General features: G+C 66.9%; 2 protein-coding genes across 3 annotated transcripts; both read right to left on the reverse strand.

Moving 5' to 3' along the window:
- Positions 1 to 6: 6 nt before the first annotated feature.
- Positions 7 to 5,350, reverse strand: LOC121089395 (cathepsin D-like). Its single transcript, XM_040596599.1, is given in 10 exon segments — positions 7 to 692; positions 1,311 to 1,409; positions 1,650 to 1,778; positions 1,780 to 1,816; positions 2,544 to 2,666; positions 3,623 to 3,822; positions 4,215 to 4,333; positions 4,983 to 5,073; positions 5,075 to 5,107; positions 5,345 to 5,350. Coding segments are annotated over 10 exon segments (999 nt in total). The 3' UTR covers positions 7 to 530.
- A 2,003-nt stretch (positions 5,351 to 7,353) lies between these two features.
- Positions 7,354 to 21,092, reverse strand: GYS1 (glycogen synthase 1). 2 transcript variants are annotated; one of them, XM_040596704.1, is made up of 17 exons: positions 21,043 to 21,092; positions 19,529 to 19,651; positions 17,959 to 18,140; positions 16,022 to 16,213; positions 15,135 to 15,320; positions 14,469 to 14,613; positions 13,455 to 13,572; positions 12,677 to 12,797; positions 11,970 to 12,076; positions 11,338 to 11,397; positions 11,163 to 11,241; positions 10,937 to 11,050; positions 10,293 to 10,419; positions 9,986 to 10,081; positions 9,328 to 9,491; positions 8,146 to 8,226; positions 7,354 to 8,050 (listed from the first exon to the last, which is right to left on the reverse strand). In XM_040596704.1, exons 2-17 carry the CDS (start codon positions 19,644 to 19,646, stop codon positions 7,865 to 7,867), a joined length of 2,076 nt encoding a protein of 691 aa, XP_040452638.1. In that variant the 5' UTR covers positions 19,647 to 19,651; positions 21,043 to 21,092; the 3' UTR covers positions 7,354 to 7,864. The 2 variants fall into 2 exon arrangements, with proteins under 2 accessions (XP_040452638.1, XP_040452639.1); XM_040596705.1 differs by lacking the exon at positions 7,354 to 8,050 and having other exon boundaries at positions 9,328 to 9,405.
- Between the last annotated feature and the right edge of the window lie 201 nt (positions 21,093 to 21,293).

A 21,293-nucleotide genomic window follows, 5' to 3' on the forward strand; every position in this document is an offset into this window, starting at 1 on the left:
TTTGGGGGTCCCAAGTGTCTGTGGTGGTCCATGAGGGGTACCAGGTCCCCAGGGGGGGTCCCTAAGGGGACCCAGGCCTCCAGGGGCATCACTTGGGGTCCCAGGCCTCCGGGGAGGGGTCATTTGGGGGTCCCAGGTGTCTGTGGTGGTCCGTAAGCGGTTCCAGGTCCCCGGGAAGGTTCCCTTGGGGGTCCCAAGTGTCCATGGTGGTCCCTAAGGGGACCCAGGCCCCTGGGAGGAGTCACTTGGGGGTCCCAGGCCTCCAGGGGGGCATCATTTGGGGGTCCCAGGTGTCTGCAGTGGTTTGTAAGTGGTCTCAGGTGTCTGGGGAGGTCCCTTGGGGGTCCCAGGTCTCCGGGGGGGGGGTCCCTTAGGGGTCCCAGGTGTCCACGGTTGTCCATGAGGGGTCCTAGGTTCCCGGGGGGGGTTCGAGGCATCTGGGGGGGGGGGTCCTTTGGGGGTCCCAGGTGTCCATGATGGTCCATGAGGGGTCCCAGGTCCCCGGGGGGGGTCCCTTGGGGGTCCAGGGGTCACTTGCTGGGTGCCAGCCCGACGCGGTTGTGGTCGCGGTCGAAGGTGACGTAGTAGCGCGCCAGGAAAACGTCCCCCAGGATCCAGAGTGGCCCCGCAGGCCGGGGCACATCCAGTGCCATGAACCCGCTGACGCAGGTGGGGGACCCCCACTGTGACACCTGGGGACAGCGGCGGGTGTGGGAACAGAGGGTGGGACATGGGGACAGGGGGATGTGGGGTCAGGGGGGGACATGGGGACAAGGGACAGGGGCAGGGATGGGGACAAGGGGACACGAGGATGGCACTGGGGACATGGGGACAGGGAAGGGGACATGGGACGGGGCAGGGATGGGGACACGGACATGGGGATGGCACTGGGGACATGGGCACAGGGATGGGGACAGGGACAGGGGGATGGCACTGGGGACATGGGCACAAGATTGGGGACATGGGACAGGGCAGGGATGGGGACACAGACATGGGGATGGTATTGGGGTCATGGGGACAGGGATGGGGACGGAGACGTGGGGATGGCACTGGGTACATGGGGACAGGGATGGGGACACGGACATGGGGATGGCACTGGGGACAGGGATAGGACATGGAGACAGGGAGGGGGGCAGGGGGCAGCAATGGGGATGGGGACCCAGCTCAGAGGGGAAACAGATGGGGACAGGGATGGGGGTGGGGACATGGGACAGCGGGGACAGGGGGATCAGGGGGCGATGAGGACACACAGGGGTGATGGGGGACATGGGGGGGACGGCGCGGGGGACAGGGGGACACAGGGGTCTCACCTGGAGCACATAGTGCTGGGGGCTGAGGGGGAACTCACGCCCCTGCAGGACGAAGGTGACGTTGGGCAGAGACGGGACCTTGTCACAGTCCAGCATGTACTGGGCGGGGGGAAGCGGCATGAGGACCCCAGCGGCCGGGCCAGGGACCCCCTACCCCCAAACAGGGGTCCCAGGGGTCCTGAAGCCCCCTCTCCCCCGAAAAAGGGGTCCCAGGCATCTAGGCGCCACCCACCCATGGGTCCCAGGGGTCCAGGTGCCCCCCCACCCCCAAACAGGGGACCCAGGGGTCTGGGTGCCTCCCCCCGCCCCCCACAAGCGGGGAGCCGGGCGCAGACCCACCTGCCCCCCCAGGGCGGGGGTGCCCCCCAGGGCGCGATGCAGCACCTCCATCTCCTTGCTGGGGCCGGTGATGAGGGACGTCCCCGTGTCCACGATGGCCTCGCAGCCCCCCCGGCACAGGGGGGGGGTCCCGGCACCCCAGGCTCCCCGGGCTCCCCACTGACACCCTGCAGGGCAGGGGTCAGGGGGGCACTTGAGGGGGGGATGGGGCAGGTAGAAGGGCTGGGGGGGGCAGTTAGGGGTCCTATGGGGCAGTTAGGGGACGCGGGGGCATTAAGGGTCCTATGGGGGAGTTAGGGGGCTGGGGGGGGGCAGTTAGGGGTCCTATTGGGGGTGTTAGGGGACTGGGGGGGCAGTTAGGGGTCCTATGGGTCAGTTGGGGGGGGGCTTTTAGGGGGCTTGGGGGGCAGTTAGAGGTCAGAGGGGCACTTTGGGGGTCCTGTGTGGCAGTTAAGGGAGTTGGGGGTAGTTTGGGGGTCCATGGGGGGCTTGGGGGGGGTCCGTGGGGATATGGGGAGCCCAGGGGGGTTGGGGGGGATTTGGGGGCCCAGGGGGGGCTTGGGGGGGTCAGGGGGATATGGGGAGTCCGGGGGGGGTTGGGGGGAGTCAGAAGGTTTTGGGGGGGGTCAAGTGGGTTTTAGGGGTCCAAGGGGGGGCTTGGGGGGGTCAGGGGGGATATGGGGAGTCCGGGGGGGTTGGGGGGGGGGTCAGAGGGGATTTGGGGAGTCCTGGGGAGGGTTGGGGGGTGTAAGAGGCATTGGGGGAGGGTCAGGGGGGATTTGGAGTTCCATGGGGGGGTTGGGGGAGTTAGAGGGGATTTGGGGGTCCATGGGGGAGTTGAGGGGGTCAAGAGGATTTGGGGTCCCGGGGGGGGGGGGCTGGGGGGGCTCTCACCTGTCCATGTGCAGCTGCCAGTAGCTTTGGCGGGAGACGGGAATGTAGTGGAGGGGTCCCTCAAACTGTCCCTCGTCGATGCCCCCCAGGAGCAGCTCCCCCCCATCACCTTCCGAGGCCCCGCTGCACCCCACAGTCAGGCTGGGGGCCAGGAGGGCCATGGGGGGCCGGGGGAGGTGTCCCAGGGGAGTCTGGGGGGAATCTGGGGGTCCTGGGGGCTTTTGGAGGGGGGCAGGGCTGTGTTTGGGGGTCCTGGGGGGATTTGGAGGTGGGCAAGGGTGTGTTTGGGGGTCCCCGGGGAATTTCATGGGGGGCAGGTGGGTGTTTGGGGATCCCAGGGGGATCTGGAGGGGTCCGGGTGGGGTTTGGGGGATCCTATGGGGTATTGAGGGGTCCCAAAGGGGGGGCTCAGAGGGGTGTGGGGTCCCTAGGGGGTGTTTGGGGGGTCCTGGGGGGACTTGGGGGTCCCAGGGGAGATGTGGGGTGTTTCTGCAGGGGTAAGTGGATACTGGGGTGTAGCTGGGGGGCGGGAGCAATCGGGGTGGTTGGGGTGCGGTTGTGGTATAGCTGGGGGGTACTTGGGGGTGGTTGGGGGCCCATCAAGGGTAGTTTGGGTGTTACTGGGGTGTAGTGGGGGTCCTTGGGGGGTACTTGGGGTGTGACTAGGGGTACTTGGGGGGTATTTGGTGGTACTGGGGGTATTGGGGGGTACTGGGGGTACCTGGGGTACTGGGGAGTACTTGAGGTGTAGCTAGGGGTACTTGGGGGGTACTCTGGGGTATTGGGGGGTACTTTGGAGGTACTTGTGGGTACTCGTGGGTATTAGGTGGGGTGATCAGAGTATTGGGGTATTTGGGCTGTGGCTGGTGGTACTTGCTGAGTACTTGTGGGTATTGGGGGGGGGTACCAGTGGGTATTTGTGGTACCTGGGGTGTGGCTGGGGGTACTTGGGGGTATTGGGAGGTACTTAGGGGGCACTTGCAGGTCTTTGAGGGGTCCTGGGGGGTATTTGGGGTTGCTGGGGGATACTCGGGAGGGTCCTGGCCTGGTGGGGGGTGGGTGCGGTGGGCACCCCCTACCTGCGGAGGCGGAAGGAGAAGACGTTGGTGTGGAAGAGGCGCTGCCGCATCATGTTGTCGAAGACGGGGGTGGCGGGGCCGGCGGCGGCGGCGGGGAAGGCCAGGCCCAGCACCCCGTCGAAGCGGGCGGCAGCGAAGGCCAGGCCCGGCAGCGCCACCGCCTCAGCAAACGTCTGCTCTGGCACCGACACGTTGGACACCTGCGGCAGGAAGGGGGTGAGACCCTGGCATGGGACCCCAGCACCCATCCCCCACCCTGACCCCAGCACGGGACCCTGGCACCCATCCCCCACCCCCCTACCTGACCATGGCACGGGACCCCCAGCACCCCTCCTCCACCCAACCCCGGCATGGGACCCCGGCACCCCTCCCCGACCCCTCCCTTGGGCCCAGGACTACCCAGCACCACCCAACCCTGGACTCGGGACCCCCAGTATCCCCCACCCATGGGCACAGGCATCAGGGTGACCCCCGATGACCCCAGCACCCTCCCCCTTCCAGAGGGCACCCTGACATGGTGCCCACCCCCCCTCCGTGCATCCCTCCCCAGGCACACAGGTAGCCTGCCCCTCCCCCCAGGCCCCTCCCCCACCGTGAGGGTGTCCTGGCTGAGGAAGCCCCTCAGGCTGCCGCTGCCGTAGCTGATGGCGAAGGCAGAGCCGTTGGGGCGGTGGGTGCAGGAGAGCGCGGGCTGGTAGTGGGGGTGGAGCCCTGGGGGGAGGGGCACGGCATGGCACCGCCTCCTCCTCCCTAGGCCCTGCCCCTCCACCCCAGGACCCACCCCTTCTCCATAAGCACCGCCCCTTCTCCCTAAGCCCAGGCCCTGCCTTCTCCCTAGGCCCCACCCCTCATCCCTAAACCCCGCCTCCTCCCTCTAAGTACCGCCCCTTCTCCCCAGGCCCCATACCTTCTCCCTAAGCCCCACCCTGTCCTCCCCAGGCCCCGCCTCCTCCCTCTAAGTCCCACCCGTTCTCCCTAAGTGCCACCCCTTCTCCCCCAACCCCATCTCCTCCCCATAAGCCCCGCCCCCTCTCCCCAGGCCCCGCCCCCTTTCCCATGGCCCTGCCCCTTCTCCCTAAACCCCACCTCCTCCCTGTAAGCCCTGTCCCCTTCTCCCCAGGCCCCACCTCCTTCTCCAATGGTCCTGCCCCTTTTCTCCAGGCCCTGCCCCTTCTCCCTAAACCCTGCCTCCTCCCCAAGCCCTGCCTCCTCCCTCGAAGTCCTGCCCCTTCGCCCTAAGGGCCACCCCTTCTCCCCAGGCCCCGCCCCTCCCCGCAGGCTGGGTATTAGCAGGCAGCATCGGGTTGGGGTTCCCCTTTGGGCCTCCCCGCACCCCCCCCCCCGCCCCTCCCCCGCTCACAGCAGGCCAGGTAGAGCAGGCAGCAGCGGGCCGAGGGCACCCAGAGGTCAGCGGAGCCGGTGTCGAAGATGACACGGAAGGGCTGGGGGGGGGGTCCCCAGAGAGACCGTCCCGTAGTACTGGGCCTGGGGAGGGGGGAGGGGCACAGAGGCCCCCTGCAGCGTCACCCCCCTGTCCCCACAGCCCCTCCCCCCCCCATCCCCCCCAGCAATTGCCACCCCCCCCAGTCCTGAGGACACAGCTGGGGGGGGGGGCATACACACAGCCCCTCCCCCCCCAGTGTCACCCCCATGACCCTGGAGACACCCGCCTGCCACTTTGTCCCCAGGGTGAGGGTCCCCATCAGCCCCTCCCCCACTTACGTTCATGTAGTTGTGGAGGCGTGCGGGGGCGGCAGGTGCCCCTCCCCCACTCCGGCTCTGGGGTCCCCCCGAGCCCCCCCAGAATCTGGGGGGCACCCAGGGACCCCGCTCCAGGGGGACGCTGCAGGGGGGACACACACAGGGCGGGGTTAATGAGGGCATGGGTGTTAATGAGGGTTAACGAGAGCAGGGGCTTAACAAGGGGGGGATGGGGGCGTCCCTAAAGAGTAGGGACCTCCCCCGGGGTGGGGGGGGGCACCCTTGGGCCCCACCATAGGCCCCCCAATCCCCCCACCCAGCCCCCTGGCTAATGAGCCTAATGACCTTAATGAGCTTAATGAGTTTAATGAAGCTGATGAGGGGATGCCAGGGAGGTGCTGGGGGGAAGGGGGTGCACACATCAGGGGCCTCCGGGGGGAGGGGATGAGGTTAATGAGATTAATGAGAAGTTAATGAGATTGATGAGATTAATGAGCTTAACGAGCTTGGTGAGAGGTTTAACGAGGTTAATGCTGTTAACGGGGGTGGGGGGGTGGGGGTGGGGTTCTCCCCCCCAGGGCCACCAGGCGGGGGGGCTGGCCTAGAGTTCCGTCCGTCCATCCATCCGTCCCCCGTCTTGTGTCCCCTGTTCCCCCCGTCCCCCCCCCAACGAGCGTAATGAGGCTGATGGGGTTAATGAGATAATGGTGTTAATGAGTTAATGGGGTTAATGAGATGGGGGGCACCCGTGGGGGGGACCCAGGCAGGTTAATGATGTTCCTGAGGTTAAGAGGGGTCCCCAGGCCCCGCCCCTGGGGGCTAATGGGGGGAGGGGTAACCAGGGACCACAAGACCTAAGGGTCATCTGAGGAGGAGGGGGGGGTCACCATAGGGGTCAGAGGTCACACATGGGGTCACGCCCCTGCGGGTGGGGCCAGTGCTGAGCGGGTCTGACCGGCTCCCGCCCCCGCTGGGCCCCACCCGGGGACCCAGGCGTTTGAGGCACACCCCCCTCCCCCCCCAGGGCCCAGGTGTCCGTGCCCTCCCCCTCCAAAGGACCCCAGCACCCGGGTGCCCCCCGCCTCCCCCCCTCTAGGGGGACCCAGGCCTCTGGGTGCCTCCCCCCGCCCCCACCCACGGGATGGCCCCGGAATGCAGATGCCCCCACCTCCTCCCCTCCACAGGGGACCCAGGCCTCTGGGTGGCCTGCCCCTCCCCCCCAAACCCCAGCCATCCAGGTCCCCCCCCCCCCCGGCACCCCCTGCCCCTCTCCCCCAAAACCCAGCCATCCGGGTGCCCCCCCCCCCCCCCCCTCCGGCACGCCCTGCCCCTCCCCCCCAAAACCCAGCCATCCGGGTGCCCCCCCCCCCCCCCCAAAACCCAGCCATCCGGGTGCCCCCCCCCAGCACCCCCTGCCCCTCCCCCCCAAAACCCAGCCATCCGGGTGCCCACCCACCCCCCCCCCCCCCCCCCCGGCATCCCACGCCCCTTCCCCCCGGAGGGGAACCCAGGCGTACAGGTGCCCCCCGACCCCCTCCTCCCCTGAGGGACCCAGGCATACAGATGCCCCCCGACCCCCTCCCCCCTCCCCGTGCCCCCCCCCTCACCGCAGCACGGCGCCAGCGCCAGCCACGAGCAGCAGGAGGCGCGCGAGCGCGGGACCCCCCATGGCTGCTCTGCCCCCCTCCCCGGCCCGCGCGCCCGGGGAACCCCCCCAGGCCCCGCCCCCCCGCCCCTTGCCACACCCCCCGGGCTGCGGGCGGGGCCGCCCTGGCGGGGGGGGGGCCCAAAACCGCCCCATAATTATGGGGAGCCCTGAAACTGCCCCCACATCCGGGGGGGAACGGGGCAAGATGTGGGGGGAATCCCGAAACCGCCCATGGGTGGGTCCTGAAGCCACCCCAAAATGGGGGGAGGGGCCCAAAACCACCTCCCCGCCGGCCCCCCCCCCCCCCCCCCCCCCCCCCCCCCCCCCCGTCCCCCCCCCCCCCCCGTCCCCCCCCCCCCCCCCCCCGACCCAGCACACGGCGGCTGTGAAGCACCTTTATTACCCGCTGCGCCGGGCGTGGGGGGGGGGGGCCGGACGGATGCGGACCCCCCCCAGACCCACACTTGGGGGGCGGAGTGTGTGTGTATGGGGGGGGGGGGGGCAGGACTGACGTGGGGCTGCCCCGTAGCCTCTCCCCCCTCCCCCCCTTTGCGATGGGGCCAAAGGATGAGGGTGCCCCACAGCCCCCCTCCCCCCCCGCCCCCGTGGGGCTGAGCCCAGGCACTGTGGAGTGACGCTGAGCCGGGGGGGGGTGGGTGGGCACCCCATGGGCCGCCTCCCCCCCAAATTCCGTGGGGCTGAGCCTGAGCAAGTGCTGTGGGGCTGGGGAGAGGGGCCACACGCCCCCCCCCCTCCACCCCCAAGGGGGTCTCCCCCCAGCTTTGTGCTGTGGGGCGGGACAGGACCCGCCGTGGGGCGCTTTCCCCTTGCCCCGCCCCCCCCCCCCCCAGCAGTGAGGCCGTGGGGCGCCCCCCCCCAACCTGGCGGGGGGGTCAGTTCCTGGTGGGGGCGGTGGGCAGCCCGGGGGGGCTGTGCGGGCGGCGGATGTTGGCTCGGTCCTTGGCCGCCTCCTCCTCCTCGTCGTAGCGCTCGTCCTCCTCGTCGCTGTGCCGGGGGCTGGAGAGGCGCGAGAGGGCGGGCGAGGGGGGCACCGAGGCCGGCCGGGGGTAGCGGAAACCCTGGTGGGGGAGGGGACACACACACGCAAGAATTTAGGGGAGGGGGCACCGCGGGGTGCAGGGGGAGGGGGGCGCGGGGGTGGGGGGGCACTCACGGCAGCAGCCTCGGGGGGCTCGTAGGTGAAGCTCTCGGGAAAGGCCTTGGCCAGGGCCATGCGCCGGGCGAAGGTGTAGTACTGGGGGGGGGGGCGGGGGGGTCAGGACGCTCTGAGACCCCCACAGAGCATGACACCCCCACCCCTACCCCAAACCTCCCGGACCCCCCCTCAGCACCTGGGAAGTCTCCCTGGATCCCCCAAGTCCCCATCCGGGCTGTCCAGAGACCACCCCAGGGCAACCTGAGGCCTCTCTCCAGGACCCCCAGGGACCCCGAGACCCCCCAGGGACCTCCCCCGATCCCCCAGGCTCCCCAGATTCGCCCCCCCCCCCCCGCCCCCAGACTCCCCAGGACAACCTGAGGTCCCTCTCCAGGACCCCCAGAGCCCCCAGACCCTCCCCAGGGACCCCCCAGGCCAACCTAAGGCCCCTCTCTAGGACCCCAGGGACTCCCCCCGACCCCCCAAGACCCCCCAGACTCCCCAGATTCCCTCCCCACCAGACCCTCCAGGACAACCTGAGGGCCCCTCTCCAGGACCCCCAGAGACCCCAGGGACCCCCCGAGACCCCCTAGGGACCTCCCCAGACCCTCCCAGGATTCCCAAATCCCCCTCCCCAGAACCACCCTGGAGCTTGTCCAGGACCCCCTGGGCTGCCCCAGCCCCCCTCCAAAGACCTCTGGGACCTCCAGCCCCCCCCCCCCCCCCCCCCAAACCCCAGAATCCCCCAGGACTCCCCCGCCCTCCCCAAGGGATGCCCCAGATCCTCCAAAAGCATGTACAGGATCCCTAGAGACCCTCTAGGCCCCCAAGACCCCTCTCCAGGGCCCTCTCGGAGCCTCCCAACCCCCCTGGGAGCTCCCCAGCCATGCTGTGACCCCTTGGACTCCTCCAGAACCGCCCCCCCCCCCCCCCCCGAGGACCTTCCCCAGGCCAGCTGGGTCCCATCCAGGACTCCCCAGGATCCTGTCTAGGACCCACAGACACCCCCCAACCCCCACCCCCACCGCCTCAACCCCCCAGGACCCCCCCTCAGGCACCTCTCCAGGACCCTTGGGTTACCTCCAGGCCCCCCAGATAGCCCCCAGGAGCCCTGGAGATCCCTCTGGAACCCTCCAAACCCCCCAGGAAGCCCCCCAAACCCCTCCAAAGACACCTCCCCAAGACCCCCCCCCATCTCACCCTGCCCAGGTACTTCCAGTCAAGGAGGTCGGAGAGGCGCTCAGTGCGGTTGCGCTGGACGATGCGCTGGCGCCGGCTCTGCTGGCAGAAGCCGTAGAGGAAGGCGGTGAGCTGCGCGCACGACTCCTCGGGCGCCCGGAACCGCCGGTCCACGATGTAGATCCCTGCGGCGGCACCGCGTCAGCCGCCAGGGAACTGGGCACCCCGGTGGCCAGGGACCCAAGGACCCAGGCGGTGGAGGACCCAGGGACCCCAGGTGGTTGGGGAACTGGGGACCCCAGTGTCCAGAGACTCAGGCGATCGGGGAACCGGGGACCCCAGGGACCCAGAGACCCCAGCAGTTGGGGACCCCAGTGGACATGGACCCAAGGACCCAGGGACCCCAGGTGGTTGGGAAACTGGGGAACAGTGTCCAGGGACCCAGGCAGTCAGGGATCCAGGGACGCAGAGACCTCAGCAGTTGGGGACCCCAGTGGACAGGGACCCAGGTGTTTGGGGACCTGGGGACCCAGGCGTTTGGGGACCCCCGTGGACAGGGACCCGGGGACCCAGGTATTTGGGGACCCCAGAGGATGGGGACTGGGGGACCCAGGGACCCAGGCGGATGGGGGCCCAAGGACCCCAGGTGTTTGAGACCCCCCCATGGCCCCAGGCTGACCGTAGGCGGAGGGGTCCGCGATGTGCTCCTCCATGAAACACCCAAACCCCGAGAGGTTGGTGGAGACGCTGGGGATGCCCATGACCGTGCACTCAGCTGGGGGGGAGGGGGGGGGCAAAAAGGGGGGGGGGTCAGTGTGGGGACCCAGGCATCTGGGGGGCACCCAGGGGTCCAGGAGAGGACCCAGATATGCCCAGAAGCTGGACACACACCCCCCAGGACACATCTGGGGAGCCAGGGGGGCACCCAGGCAGCTGGGGGGGGGTGGGGCAGGGGTCTGGGGGGGCCCCCCCAGCTGTGCTCTTACCGGGGGTGTAACCCCATGGCTCGTAGTAGGAGGGGAAGACTCCCAAGTGACACCCCCGGACGAACTCCTCGTAGTCGACGGGCAGGAGGGGGCTGGTGGAGGACAGGAACTCGGGGTGGAAAATGATCTGGGGGGGGACACATGCAGAGTCATAAGCAGCCCCCCCTGGAAACCCCCCAGATACCCCTGGAACCCTCCAGACCCCCCAGTAATGCCCCAGACCCTCCTGTGGCCTCCCAGGAACTCACCAGACCCCCTAGACACCCCCCCGGGAACCCCAAGACTTTCCTTGGGACCTCCAGATCCCCCCCGGGACCTCCCAGCCCCCCTCAGATCCCCCTGAGACTCTCTCAGACCCCCCCAGTAATGCCCCAGATCCTCCTGTGGCCTCCCAGGAAGCCCTGAGACCCCCCCAGACCCCCAGTGGAAACCTGAAGACGCCCCCTGTGACCTTCCAGCCCCCCCAAGACTCCCTAGAACCCCCCTGGACCCTCTCCAGTGCCCCCAGCCCCCTCCAAACCCTCCCTCACCCCATCAAACCCCTCCTTAACCACCCCCAAACCCCAATAAAGCCCCCCACAATGTCCCTGTCTGACCCCCTCCCCCCCAGTGTGTGTCCCCCCCAGATATCCCCCTGTCGCCACCTTGACCCGGTCGTTGCTGCTGTTGAAGAGCCCAATGCGGCGGATCGTGGTCAGGATGGGGTCGGTGGCGTCGTCCAACATATTGTGGGTGCAGACGGGGGGGAAGGACTGTCGCTGGGGGGGGGGGGGGGGCACAGACAAAAAAAAGGCTGTGCCAGGACCCCCCCCCAATTTCCTTTCTCCCCCCCTCCAAAACAAATTAAGGACCAGGTGCCTGGGGCCGTACCTGGGTGGCGAAGATAGCCCGTTTCATCATGGTGAAATCCTCCCGGTCCAACATCTTGTTCATGTCAGGGAGGTTCCCCCTGCCCATTTTTGAGGGGGGGGTGGCGTTTAAAGAAGAGATTCCTCCATAAATAAGGGGTGCAGGAGGCTGGGGAGGGGCTGGGGGGGTTGCTTACACCAGCAGCGACTCGTAGAGTTTTTTCCCAAATTTTTCCTTTACAGCGTTGGCCGTGTCCCTGGAGGTGGGGGGAAAGTGAGAAAATTTGGGGAGGGGGGCATCAGCCTGGACACCTGGGATCCCTCAGGGAGGGGAGGGGGCTCCCCGAGGGGTTTGGGGGGTCCATAGTGGGGTTTGGGGCTCCCGGGGGGGGTTTGGGGGGGTCCATAAGGGATCTGAGGCTCCCTGGGGGGGTTTGGGGAGGGTCCCCAGGAGGCTTTGAGGCTCCCTGGAGGGGGTTGTGGGGGTTATCAGTGGTTGGGGGGCTCTCTGGGGGTTCTGGGGGGCTCCCTGGGGGTTTGGGGATCCCTTGTGTTTCTTTGGGGGGGTCCCTGGTATTTTCAGGGAGTTCCCTGATGTTTGGGGGCCTTTGGGGGTCCCATGAGGTTTTAGGGGGCTTCCCCAGGGAATCTGGGGGGTCCCGGGGGGGTTTGTCGTCTCCCTGGCAGGGTTTGTGGGGTCCCAGGGGGGTTGGTGGTCCCTCTGGGGGGTTGGTGATCTCTCTGGGGGGGTTGGGGGTCCCCCTGCGGGGGGGGCGTTACGTGGTCCCAGGGGGTTGGGGGTCTCCCTGGGGGGGGCTGGGGGTCCCACCAGAGCTGCTTGCGCACGGCCTGGCCCTTCAGTGACTCCACGTTGAAGTTGTTGGTGCGGGCCGGCATGATGAAGAAGGCCACCACTGTCACCTCGCTGCCGTTCACCTGCGGGGGCACGTGTCCCCAGGTGTCCCCAAATGTCCCCTCTGTCCCCAAATGCCCCCTCGCCCCCCAAATAACCCCCGTCTCCAAATGTCCCCTGTCCCCACGTATTCCCCCCAGCCCTAAACATCGCCACTGCCCCCAAATGTCCCGTGCCCCCAAATGCCCCGTGTCCCCAAATGTCCTCCCTGGCACCAACCTCTCTGTCCCCAAATGTCCCCCCAACTCGAAATGGCCCCTGTCCCCCTAAATATCCCCCCCCATTTCCCATGTCCCCAAGTGTCACATCCCCAAAAAACTCCTCTGACCCCAAATGTCTCCTCTATCCCCCCCAAGTGTCCCCTCTGTCCCCCCTAGTGTCCCACATGCCCACAAACATCCCACCCCCCCAAATGTCCCTCCAGCCTCAAGCATCTCTTCTGTCCCCCTAGGAGTCCCCTCTGTCCCCCAGTGTATTCCCAGCCCCAAACATGCCCTCACATCCCCAAATGTCCCCTGTGTCCCCAAAATCCCCCCCCAGCCCCCTTAACTCCCATGTCCCCCCCATCCCTGAGGCCCCGTGTCCCCCCACACCCCGTTGCGTCCCCCTGCCCCCCGTGTCACCCGCAGGAGGTAGTTGAGCCGCGCCAGCGCCTCCAGGAAGATGTCAGCCCCCTTGTTGGAGAACTCGTACCGCCCCGCGATGAAGAAGAAAAGTGTCTTGTCCAGGTCGAAATCCAGGTGCCTGCAGAAGCCCCGTCACCCCGCAGTGCCACAGACCCCCCCCAGAAGCCCCCCCAAACCTCCAGGGAGCCTCCTAACCCCCCCAAACCCTCCCAAGAGCCCCCCCAACCCCCGCCCAGACCTCCCAAAAGCCTCCTAACGCCATGCAGCCCCCTCAACCCACCCCAGATCTCCCTCTGGGGCACCCCAAAACCTCACAGGAGCTCCCCTGACACCCCCCCAATTCCTCTGACCCCCCCCAGACCTCCCAAAAGCCCCCTAATGCCATCCAGCCCCCACCCCAGATCTCCCTCTGGGGCACCCAAAACCTCATGGGAGCACCCCTGACATCCCCCAAGAGCCCCCAATCCTTCTGCCCCCCCCCCCCAGACCTCCCAACCCCTCCCTAACGCCATCCAGCCCCCCCCTCCTCACCCCAGATCTCCCTCTGGGGCACCCCAAAAACTCATGGGAGCCCCCCTGACCCCCCCAATCCCTCTGACTCCCTCCAGACCCCTCCCAATCCCTCCAATATCCCCCCCCCCCAAATATCTGAATCTCCCCTGGCTGTGCCTCTGTCTTCCTGACCTCCTGGGTGGACCCCAGATGGCTGGGTGCCCCCCAAAGGCCTGGGGTCCCCCCCTCCCTGTGATGTCGGGGTCCCCCCGGGGACACTGACCCATAGAAGTGTCCCCTGACGAACTCCTGGACGCGAGCCTTGCTCTGGGCATGCAGGTTCTGGAACTCGTGCATGGCTGAAAACTTGCGGACGTTGAGGCCATTGGGCGTCACCAGATCTGGGGGGGGGACATGGGCAAAGTAGGGGGGAGTGAAGAGGAACCCCCAAAATGCCTGGGTCCTCCTAAAGGTGATGGGGTGTCATCCCCCACACCAACCCTGCTGATGCCTGGGTCCCCCCGTGGACATCTGGGTCCTTCTAGGGGTGCCAGGTGTCCCTATGGGAGATTTGGGGTCCCCCTGAGGATGTTGGAGTCCCTGTGTGGGTACTGGGGTCCCCCTCAACTGAGGATGTTGAGGTCCCCCAGGGACGTTGGGGTCCCCTCATGGAGTTGGTGAGGTCACCAGTGGTAACACTGGGGCCCCTGCAGTGGGTACTGGGATCTCCCCAGTGGGTACTGGGGTCTCTAGGGAGTCTTGGTGTCCCCCTGGGTGTCTTGGGTGCTCTCATGTGGGTGTTGGGGTCTCCCAAGGGGGTGTTGGGGTCCCTGGGGAGTCTTGGGATCCCCCTGAAGGTGCTGGAGCCCCCCTGGGTGCCCCTCAGGGGTGCTGAGGCCCTCTGGGTGTCTCAAGAGTGCCCCCCTGGGTGTCTTGAGTGCCCCCTTGGAGCTGCTGGGGTTCCCCTTGGAGGTGTTGGGGTCCCCCCTGGGTGTCTTGGGGTGCTCCCCTGGAGGTGCAGGGTCCCATTGAGGGTGCTGAGGTCCCCCTGGGTGTTTTGGGCGCCCCCCTGGAGGTGCTGCGCCCCCCCCCCCCCCCCCCCGCCCCGGGTGCCTTGGGGTGCCCCTGTGGAGGTGCAGGGTCCCACTGAGGGTGCTGGGGTCCCCGCGAGTGTTCTGGGTGCTCCCTTGGAGGTGCTGAGGACCTCCCTGCAGGTGCAGGGGTCCCATTGAGGGTGCTGGGCCCCGCTGGGTGTCTCGGGGTGCCCTGAGGGGGGGTGGGGCTGCAGGGGGCCCACCTGGCTTGCGCTTAAGCAGGTGCTCGGCCTCGGCAGCAGTGACATGGGAGACGGTGGTGAGGACGTGGGCGCAGTGGGCAGCCGCCCGCTCCAGGCAGTACCGGTGGTAGATCTGCCGCTCCCCTGCCTCCTTGTCCACATCGAACTGGTGCCATTGTGGCCCACAATGCACCGGGGTCACCGCCGGCGCAGCCCACAATGCACCGGGGGTCAGACCCTGGGTCCGTACCTTCCCAGGTTCCCCCCCAGCCCCAAATCCTCCCCCCTCAGGTTCCCCCCACCAAGGGTTCCCCCCCAGAGCTCCATCCCTCTCCAGGTTCCCCCAGCCCCAATTCCCCCCTCCTTAGGCCCCCTCCCCAATCTGTCCCTCTCAGGGTTGCCTCCCCCAGTTCACCCTCCCTGTCCTGCCCCCAGCTCCATCCCTCCCTAGACCCCCCCGATTCCCCCCAGCTCCATCCCTCCCGTTTCCCCCATCCCCAATTCCCTTCTGCCTCAGTGCCCCCCCCCCCGCCCCCCAGTGCCCCCCCCCCCAGCCATGCAGCTTCCCACAGAAGCCAACACCCCCAGCACAGCAGTAGCACCCCAGCAGCACGCTGGGTGCCCCCCCCAGGCCCCATACACCACCAGTGCCCACCCCAGCACCCCCCACCCCCCCCCCACACTCACACTGTGCAAATTGTTGTAGAAGTCGACGCTGCCGGCGCAGAGGTAGCGGCCCAGCAGCGTGGCATGTGTGGTGAAGATGGTGGCCACCGGCAGCCGCCGCGCACGGCTCAGCACCAGCCCCAGCCCTGCCAGCCACTCGTGGAAGTGGCCCACGATGAAGGGGCGCTCCTCGCTCTGCGCTGCGAACTGACACCCCCCCCCACAGACCCCCCCCGGGGTCACCGTCACCCACGGCGGCACACCCCCCCGGGATGCCCTGTGCACCCCACTCCCCTTGTGAGACCCCTGCCCATCTCACCTCGTGTCACAAGTGCCCACGTGCTGGGGGCTCTTTTTAAGGTCCCAACCTCCCCCAGGGACCCTGAACCCCCCCGGGGTCCCCAGGAACTCCTCCAGGGACCCCTGGGATCCCCAAACCCACCTCCTAGAGGAACCAGGCGATGAGGAAGCCAAAGAGGATGTACCAAAGGACCCCAAAACCCCAAGCATCCTCCCAAAATCCCCTCAGGGACCCCCAAGAACCCTCAGGGACCCCTTAGGGACATCTGAGAACCCCCCAGGGACCCACAAATCCCCCTGGGGACCCCCAAACCCACTTCCCCAAGGAACCAGGTGACGAAAAAGCCAAAGAGAATGTACCAAGGGACCCCAAATGCCCCAGCATCTTTCCAAAATCTCCTGGGGGACCCCCTGAACAGCCTCACAGACCCCCCGAACCCACCTCCCCAAGGAACCAGGCCATGAGAAAGCCCAAGAGGAGGTACCAAGGGAGCCCAAAACCCCTGGCATCCTTCCAAAACCTCCTTGGAGGCCCTCCCAAACCGCCTCAGAGATGTCCCCAACCCCCCCGGGGACCCCCAAATCCCCCCAGGTACCCCGAAACGCACCTCCCCAAGGAACCAGGCGACGAGGAAGCCAAAGAGGACAGCGTCATTGGCTTCCCGGTCATACCAGGGGACCCCGATGGCGCAGCTCTCCCACAGCTCCCCCTTCCAGCGCTCCAGGCTCCAGGCTGTGGCCCCCACATCCAGCAGCACCACAGCTGGGCTCCCTTCGATCAGCCAGCGCCCAAAGTGCACCTGTCCCCCAAAACCAGACACCCCCAAATCCTCAGGCCCCCCAGAACAACTGGACAAGCTGCCCTCCGACAGTCTACCCCTCAAAACAGGGAGACCACAAACTCTCCGTGTCACCAAACCCCCTCTCTGCAGTCACCTCCACCAGCCAGCACCCGAAACACCTGCACCCCAAAACGAGGGGGACCCCCAAACCCTCAGCACCGCCACATGACCCCTCTGGGGTCCCCTCCATCAGCACTCACCCCACAGTGTGGTGCCTCAAACCCTTCAGCACCCCTGAAGCCCCTCTCTGGGCTCCCCTCCATCACCCTGCACCCCAAAACAGGGCACCCCAAACCCCTCAACACCCTTAAACCGCCCAACATGGCTCCCTGGGGGAGCGCCCCCAGAGAGGTTGAACAGCCCCGTAACAGGTCAAGTGTCCCCAAAAGTGAGTTAATATGCCCCAAAAATCATTTAACATGCCCCAAAATGGAGTGCAAGTCCCCAAAATCAGCTCAACTCTTCCCAAAAAATAGGTTAATGCACCCCAAAAATAAGTTAAGCTCCCTAAAAACAGCTCAATGCTTCCCAGAAACAGGTTAATGCCCCCCCAAATGGGATAAATCCCCCCCCCAAGTGGGTTAATGTTGTCAAAAGTGGATTAATGCCCCCAAAAGCGAGTTAGCGTAATGCAAAATGGAGTGAACTCCCTAAAACCAGCCCAATGCTCCCCAAAAATGGGTGAATGTGCCCCCCAAATGGCTTAGACACCCCCGCAGTAGTTTAATGCACCCCAAAAATGGGATAGCTCTGCCCAAAAGTAGGTTAATGTCCCCAAAAATGAGTTAATGTGACCCAATATGGGTTAAAACCCCCTAACAACTCATCAGTGCTTCCCAAAAATGCGTTAAATGTCTCCAAAAACGGTTTCATGCACCCTAAATATGGAATAAGTCTCCCCCAAAACAATTAATGTCCCTAAAAACCGATTAATGTGCTCCAAAAATGACTTAATGTGCCACAAAACAGGTTAAAAACCTGTAAACCCCCATTAACACCCCCCAAGGGTGGGTTAAGGGGCCCCAAAAAGCAGCTGGATGTGCCCCCAAACGTGCCAGCACCCCCTGAAGCCGCCCCCCTGCCCCAATAACGGGTGGTGTTCCCCAAAGCAAGTCCCCACTCCCCCTTTTCGGGAACTGGGGGAGGGGAGCTTGTGACCTTTGCTGACCTTTTTGGCGTGGGGGAGGGTAACATGAGCTGGGTGGTGGGGGGACTAAAAATAGCCCCCACGTGTTTGGAGTGGGGGAGGGCACCCAGATGCCTGGGTTCCCTGGCAGCACCCTGAGGGCTTGGCCTGCCCAGATGCCTGGGCCCATGGGTGCCCTGCACCTCTGGGTGCTCATGGCACCATGGGTCCCCCCCACACTTCCCATAACCCCTGAACGCCCGGATCCCCCCACCCTATGGGTGCCCTCCACCTGGATGTCAGGGGTCTCTGGGTGCCCACCCTGCACCCCTGGGTGCTCATGGTGCAGTGGGTGCTCCCTTACCCCCTCCCTCTGTCTCCCCCTCACTTCTCCACCTCCTTACACCCCTCCATAACCTGTCCCCCACCCCCCAACAACATCACCCCTGGGTGCCCACAGTGCTGTGGGTCCTCTCTGACCACCCACCATCTCCTGGGCTCCCCCCACCCTCTACCCAGACCCTCACCCTCAGGGTGCCCTCCCATGCCCACCCATCAGGGTCCCTTGGGTGCCCACCTTGCAGCCCTGGGCGTTCATGGCGGCCAGGGTGCGGCGCAGGGCGGGCTGGGGCGGCTCCAGCAGCTCCACCTGGGTGCGGACGCTGCTCTCCACGTAGGGCCCCACCAGCACGTAACTCTCCCCCCACTCATCGGCCGTCACTCGCGCCTTCGTCTGCAGCACCGTGTAGATCCCGCCCACTGCCGGCAGTCCCAGCATGCACCAGGGCACCCGTCAGCCCACAATGTACTGGGGTGGCCCACAACACACCAGGGCCTGCGCCAAAGCCAACCACAGCCCAGGCTGTCATGGGCCTCCTGCCATCCCATAACACACTGGGGTAGCTGGTATCCCAGCATGCACCAGGTGGGGAGACACCACAGCATGCACCAGGATTGATGTCAACCCACAGTGCACTGGGACCAGTGTCGGCCCAGCCTGCCACAGGCCTCAAGTCAGCGTGCTGGCGCAGGCAGTATCCCAGCATACAACTGGGCAGCCCAGCATGCACCAGGGCAGGATGTATCCCATGATGCACTGCAACTTGCAGCAGCCCAGCATGCATTGTAGCTCCCTTTAACCTGCAAGGTGCCAGGCCTTGTGGCATCCCAGGATGCACTGGGGCAATGGTATCCCAGTGTGCAACAGGGCAAGAATTAACCCATGATACACTGGGTGAGCCCAGTGGCTTACCCACAATGCACCGGGGCTCAGGCCTACCCACGATGCACTGCAGTGAGCTTCAACCCACAGCATACCAGGCCTCAAGCCATCCCAGTATGCACCAGGATGGGAAACAGCCCACAATGCATTGGGGCACATGCCATCCCAGCATGCACTGGGATGGGAGGCAACCCCTACTGGACCAGGCTGCATGGCATCCCATGATGCACTGGGGCAGGTGCCATCCCACAATCCTCTGGGGCCAGGGTCAACTCACCCTGCACCAGGCCTCAGCACAACCCACAATGCAGTAGGGCATCCCAGCATGCACTAGGCCACCCCTCACCACCACCACCCCTTACCCCCAGCATCTACAATGCACCGGGGCACCCCCTTGGCCATGCTGGGAACTCCACCCCTTTTCCTCTGCTGCAAAGGATGATGGGACAGCCTGGGCCTCCCAGCCCCTGTGGGAGGGGCCTCCCTGGAGGACCTGGGCCTGGGGCGGGGCCTGGCCTTGGTTGGGGGGGTCCTGGCCCTTGATAAGGGAGGCCAGGCATTGGCGGGGGGGTGTCCAAACTTGGGGGGGGGCCAGGCCCTTTGAAGGGGGGCCAGGCCCTTGGGGATGGGGGGGGCAGGCCTTTGAGGGGGTCCAGGCCGTAGAGGTGAGGTCCTGGCCTTCGGGGGGGGGGGGGGGGGGGGGGGCAGGCCTTGAGATGGGCGTCCAATTTTGGGGCGGGGACCCAATGTGGAGGGTCTAGGTGTTTTGGAGGGGGTCCCAGGTGTTGGGGGACTCCCAGCCTGTGGGGGGGTTAAGTTGAAGCCTTGGGGGGGCGGGGGGGGGGGGAGTGTCCTGGGGCATCCCAGAGGTCCCAGGGGGGGTCCTGGGGGGTCGCCAGGGGGGGTGTTCCCGGGAGTCACTCACCCTTGTTGGCCACCTCCCAGGCCACCTCGAAGAGGACAACGTTGTCGGGGGCGCCGGGGCCCCCCCACTCCTCCAGCCCCGGCAGGGAGCTCACTGAGACGCTGCGCGCCAGCGGCATCGCGCCTGGGGGGGGGGGGGGGGGAGGGGAGCTGTGGGGGGCACGGGGGTGACCCCCACTCACAGCCCCCTCCAGGACCCCCCAACACACGTGCTGCCCTCCCCAGGACCCCCATATCAGCTCCCCCCACCCCCCCATAGGATCTCCCCCCACAGCTCCCCCCTCTCAACACCCAGGCCTCCCCCAGGGTCCCCCCAAGGACCACCAGACACCCGCACAGCCCCCCCAGGACCATTAGACACCCCCAGAGCCTCCCCATGCCCCCCCCAACCCATGCTCCCCCTGCCAGGCCCCCACTTAGAAGCCCAAGACCCCCCACACAGGAACCCCCCTACATCCCCCTCAGAGTCCCATCCCCCCCCATGACCCTCATACTAGCTACCCCCCCCTCACCAGCTACCCCCCACCCATGGCTCCCCCCCCTACACCCCTATAGCCCCCCCCCCCAGCCCCCCCCCCTCAACACCCAGGGGCACCCCCAGGATACACCCGCAGGATCTTCCCCCCCCCAGCCTCTCCCAGAACCACCAGACACACCCAGAGCCTCCCTATGCCCCCACCTCCCCATGGCCACCCCTCCCCAGGACCCCTCTTAGAACCCCAAGGCCCCGCCGCCCCCCCCATAGGACCCCTCCAGACCCCCCTCAGAGTCTCCCTCCCCATAACCCCCCAGAGAAGCCTCCCTTACCCATAGTCCACCCCAGGACCGTCATCCCCCCGCAAAACCCCCACAGGAGCCCCCCCCCCCCCCAAGCCCCCCCAGAATCCCAAGACCACCCCACAGCAGACCCCCTTCAACCATGGCCCGCCCAGGAGCCCCCCCAGACCCTCTGAACTCCCCTTAGCAGCCCTTCCCTGCCATGGGAACCCCCCCCCAGACCCCTGAGGCCCCCCCCATATATCTTATACTCAGAAGCACGAGGACCCTCCCCAGGATACCCCCATCCCATGGGACCCCCCCCGACCACGAGGACCCCCAGGACCCTCCAACAGACCCCCCCATCCATGTGTGCCACCCCTAGGCCATTAAACCCACCCCCCACGACCATGAGGCTCCCCCCAGAGCTCCCCATAGACCCCTTCCCACCCATGAGTGGCCCCCCCCGACCATCACACCCCCTCCCCCGACCAAGAGTTCCCCCACAGACCCCCCCTCATAGACTCTCCCCCCATGGGGGCCCCCCAGGCCGTTAAAACTCCCTAGGACCCCCTCCACAGCCCCCCTCCCCACCTATGGGTGCCCCCCCCAGGCCATTACCCCCCCCCCTCGAAGATTTCCCACCCCTGGGGACGCCCCCCCGGGACCCCTCAGTTACCGGGGGGGTCGGGTGGGGGGTCCCGGGCTCTGGGGGAGTCCCGGGGGGGGGTCCCATGCTCTGCTCCCCCCGCCCCTCACCTCTCCGCGCTCCCGCAGCTGATCGCGGACTGACCCCTCCCGCCCCCCGTCGCCCTCATGCCCCGCCCCCTCCCCAGGGCTGGGCCCGCCCCCCCGCGCTGATTGGGCGAGACGCGAGGGGCCGGGGGCCGGCGCGGGGGGGGACCCGGGCAGGGGGTGGAGGGGAAGTCTTAAAGGGGCGAGGGGCGGCTTAAAGGGGCAATGGACGGGACCGCAGCGGAGGTATTGGCTCCGCCCCCTGTGGGGGAGGG

This window comes from Falco naumanni, chromosome 5 (assembly GCF_017639655.2).
Source record: "Falco naumanni isolate bFalNau1 chromosome 5, bFalNau1.pat, whole genome shotgun sequence".
Classification (NCBI taxonomy): domain Eukaryota; kingdom Metazoa; phylum Chordata; class Aves; order Falconiformes; family Falconidae; genus Falco; species Falco naumanni.

Excerpts from the sequence above, each read along its gene's own strand:
- GYS1 (XM_040596704.1), bottom strand. The coding sequence starts at position 19,646 with ATGCCGCTGGCGCGCAGCGTCTCAGTGAGCTCCCTGCCGGGGCTGGAG. Across the intron at positions 9,492-9,985 it reads CGCGGACCCCTCCGCCTACG|GGATCTACATCGTGGACCGG; the intron begins GTCAGCCTGGGG and ends GTGCCGCCGCAG. Across the intron at positions 8,227-9,327 it reads ACTGGAAGTACCTGGGCAGG|TACTACACCTTCGCCCGGCG; the intron begins GTGAGATGGGGG and ends CCCCCCCCCCAG.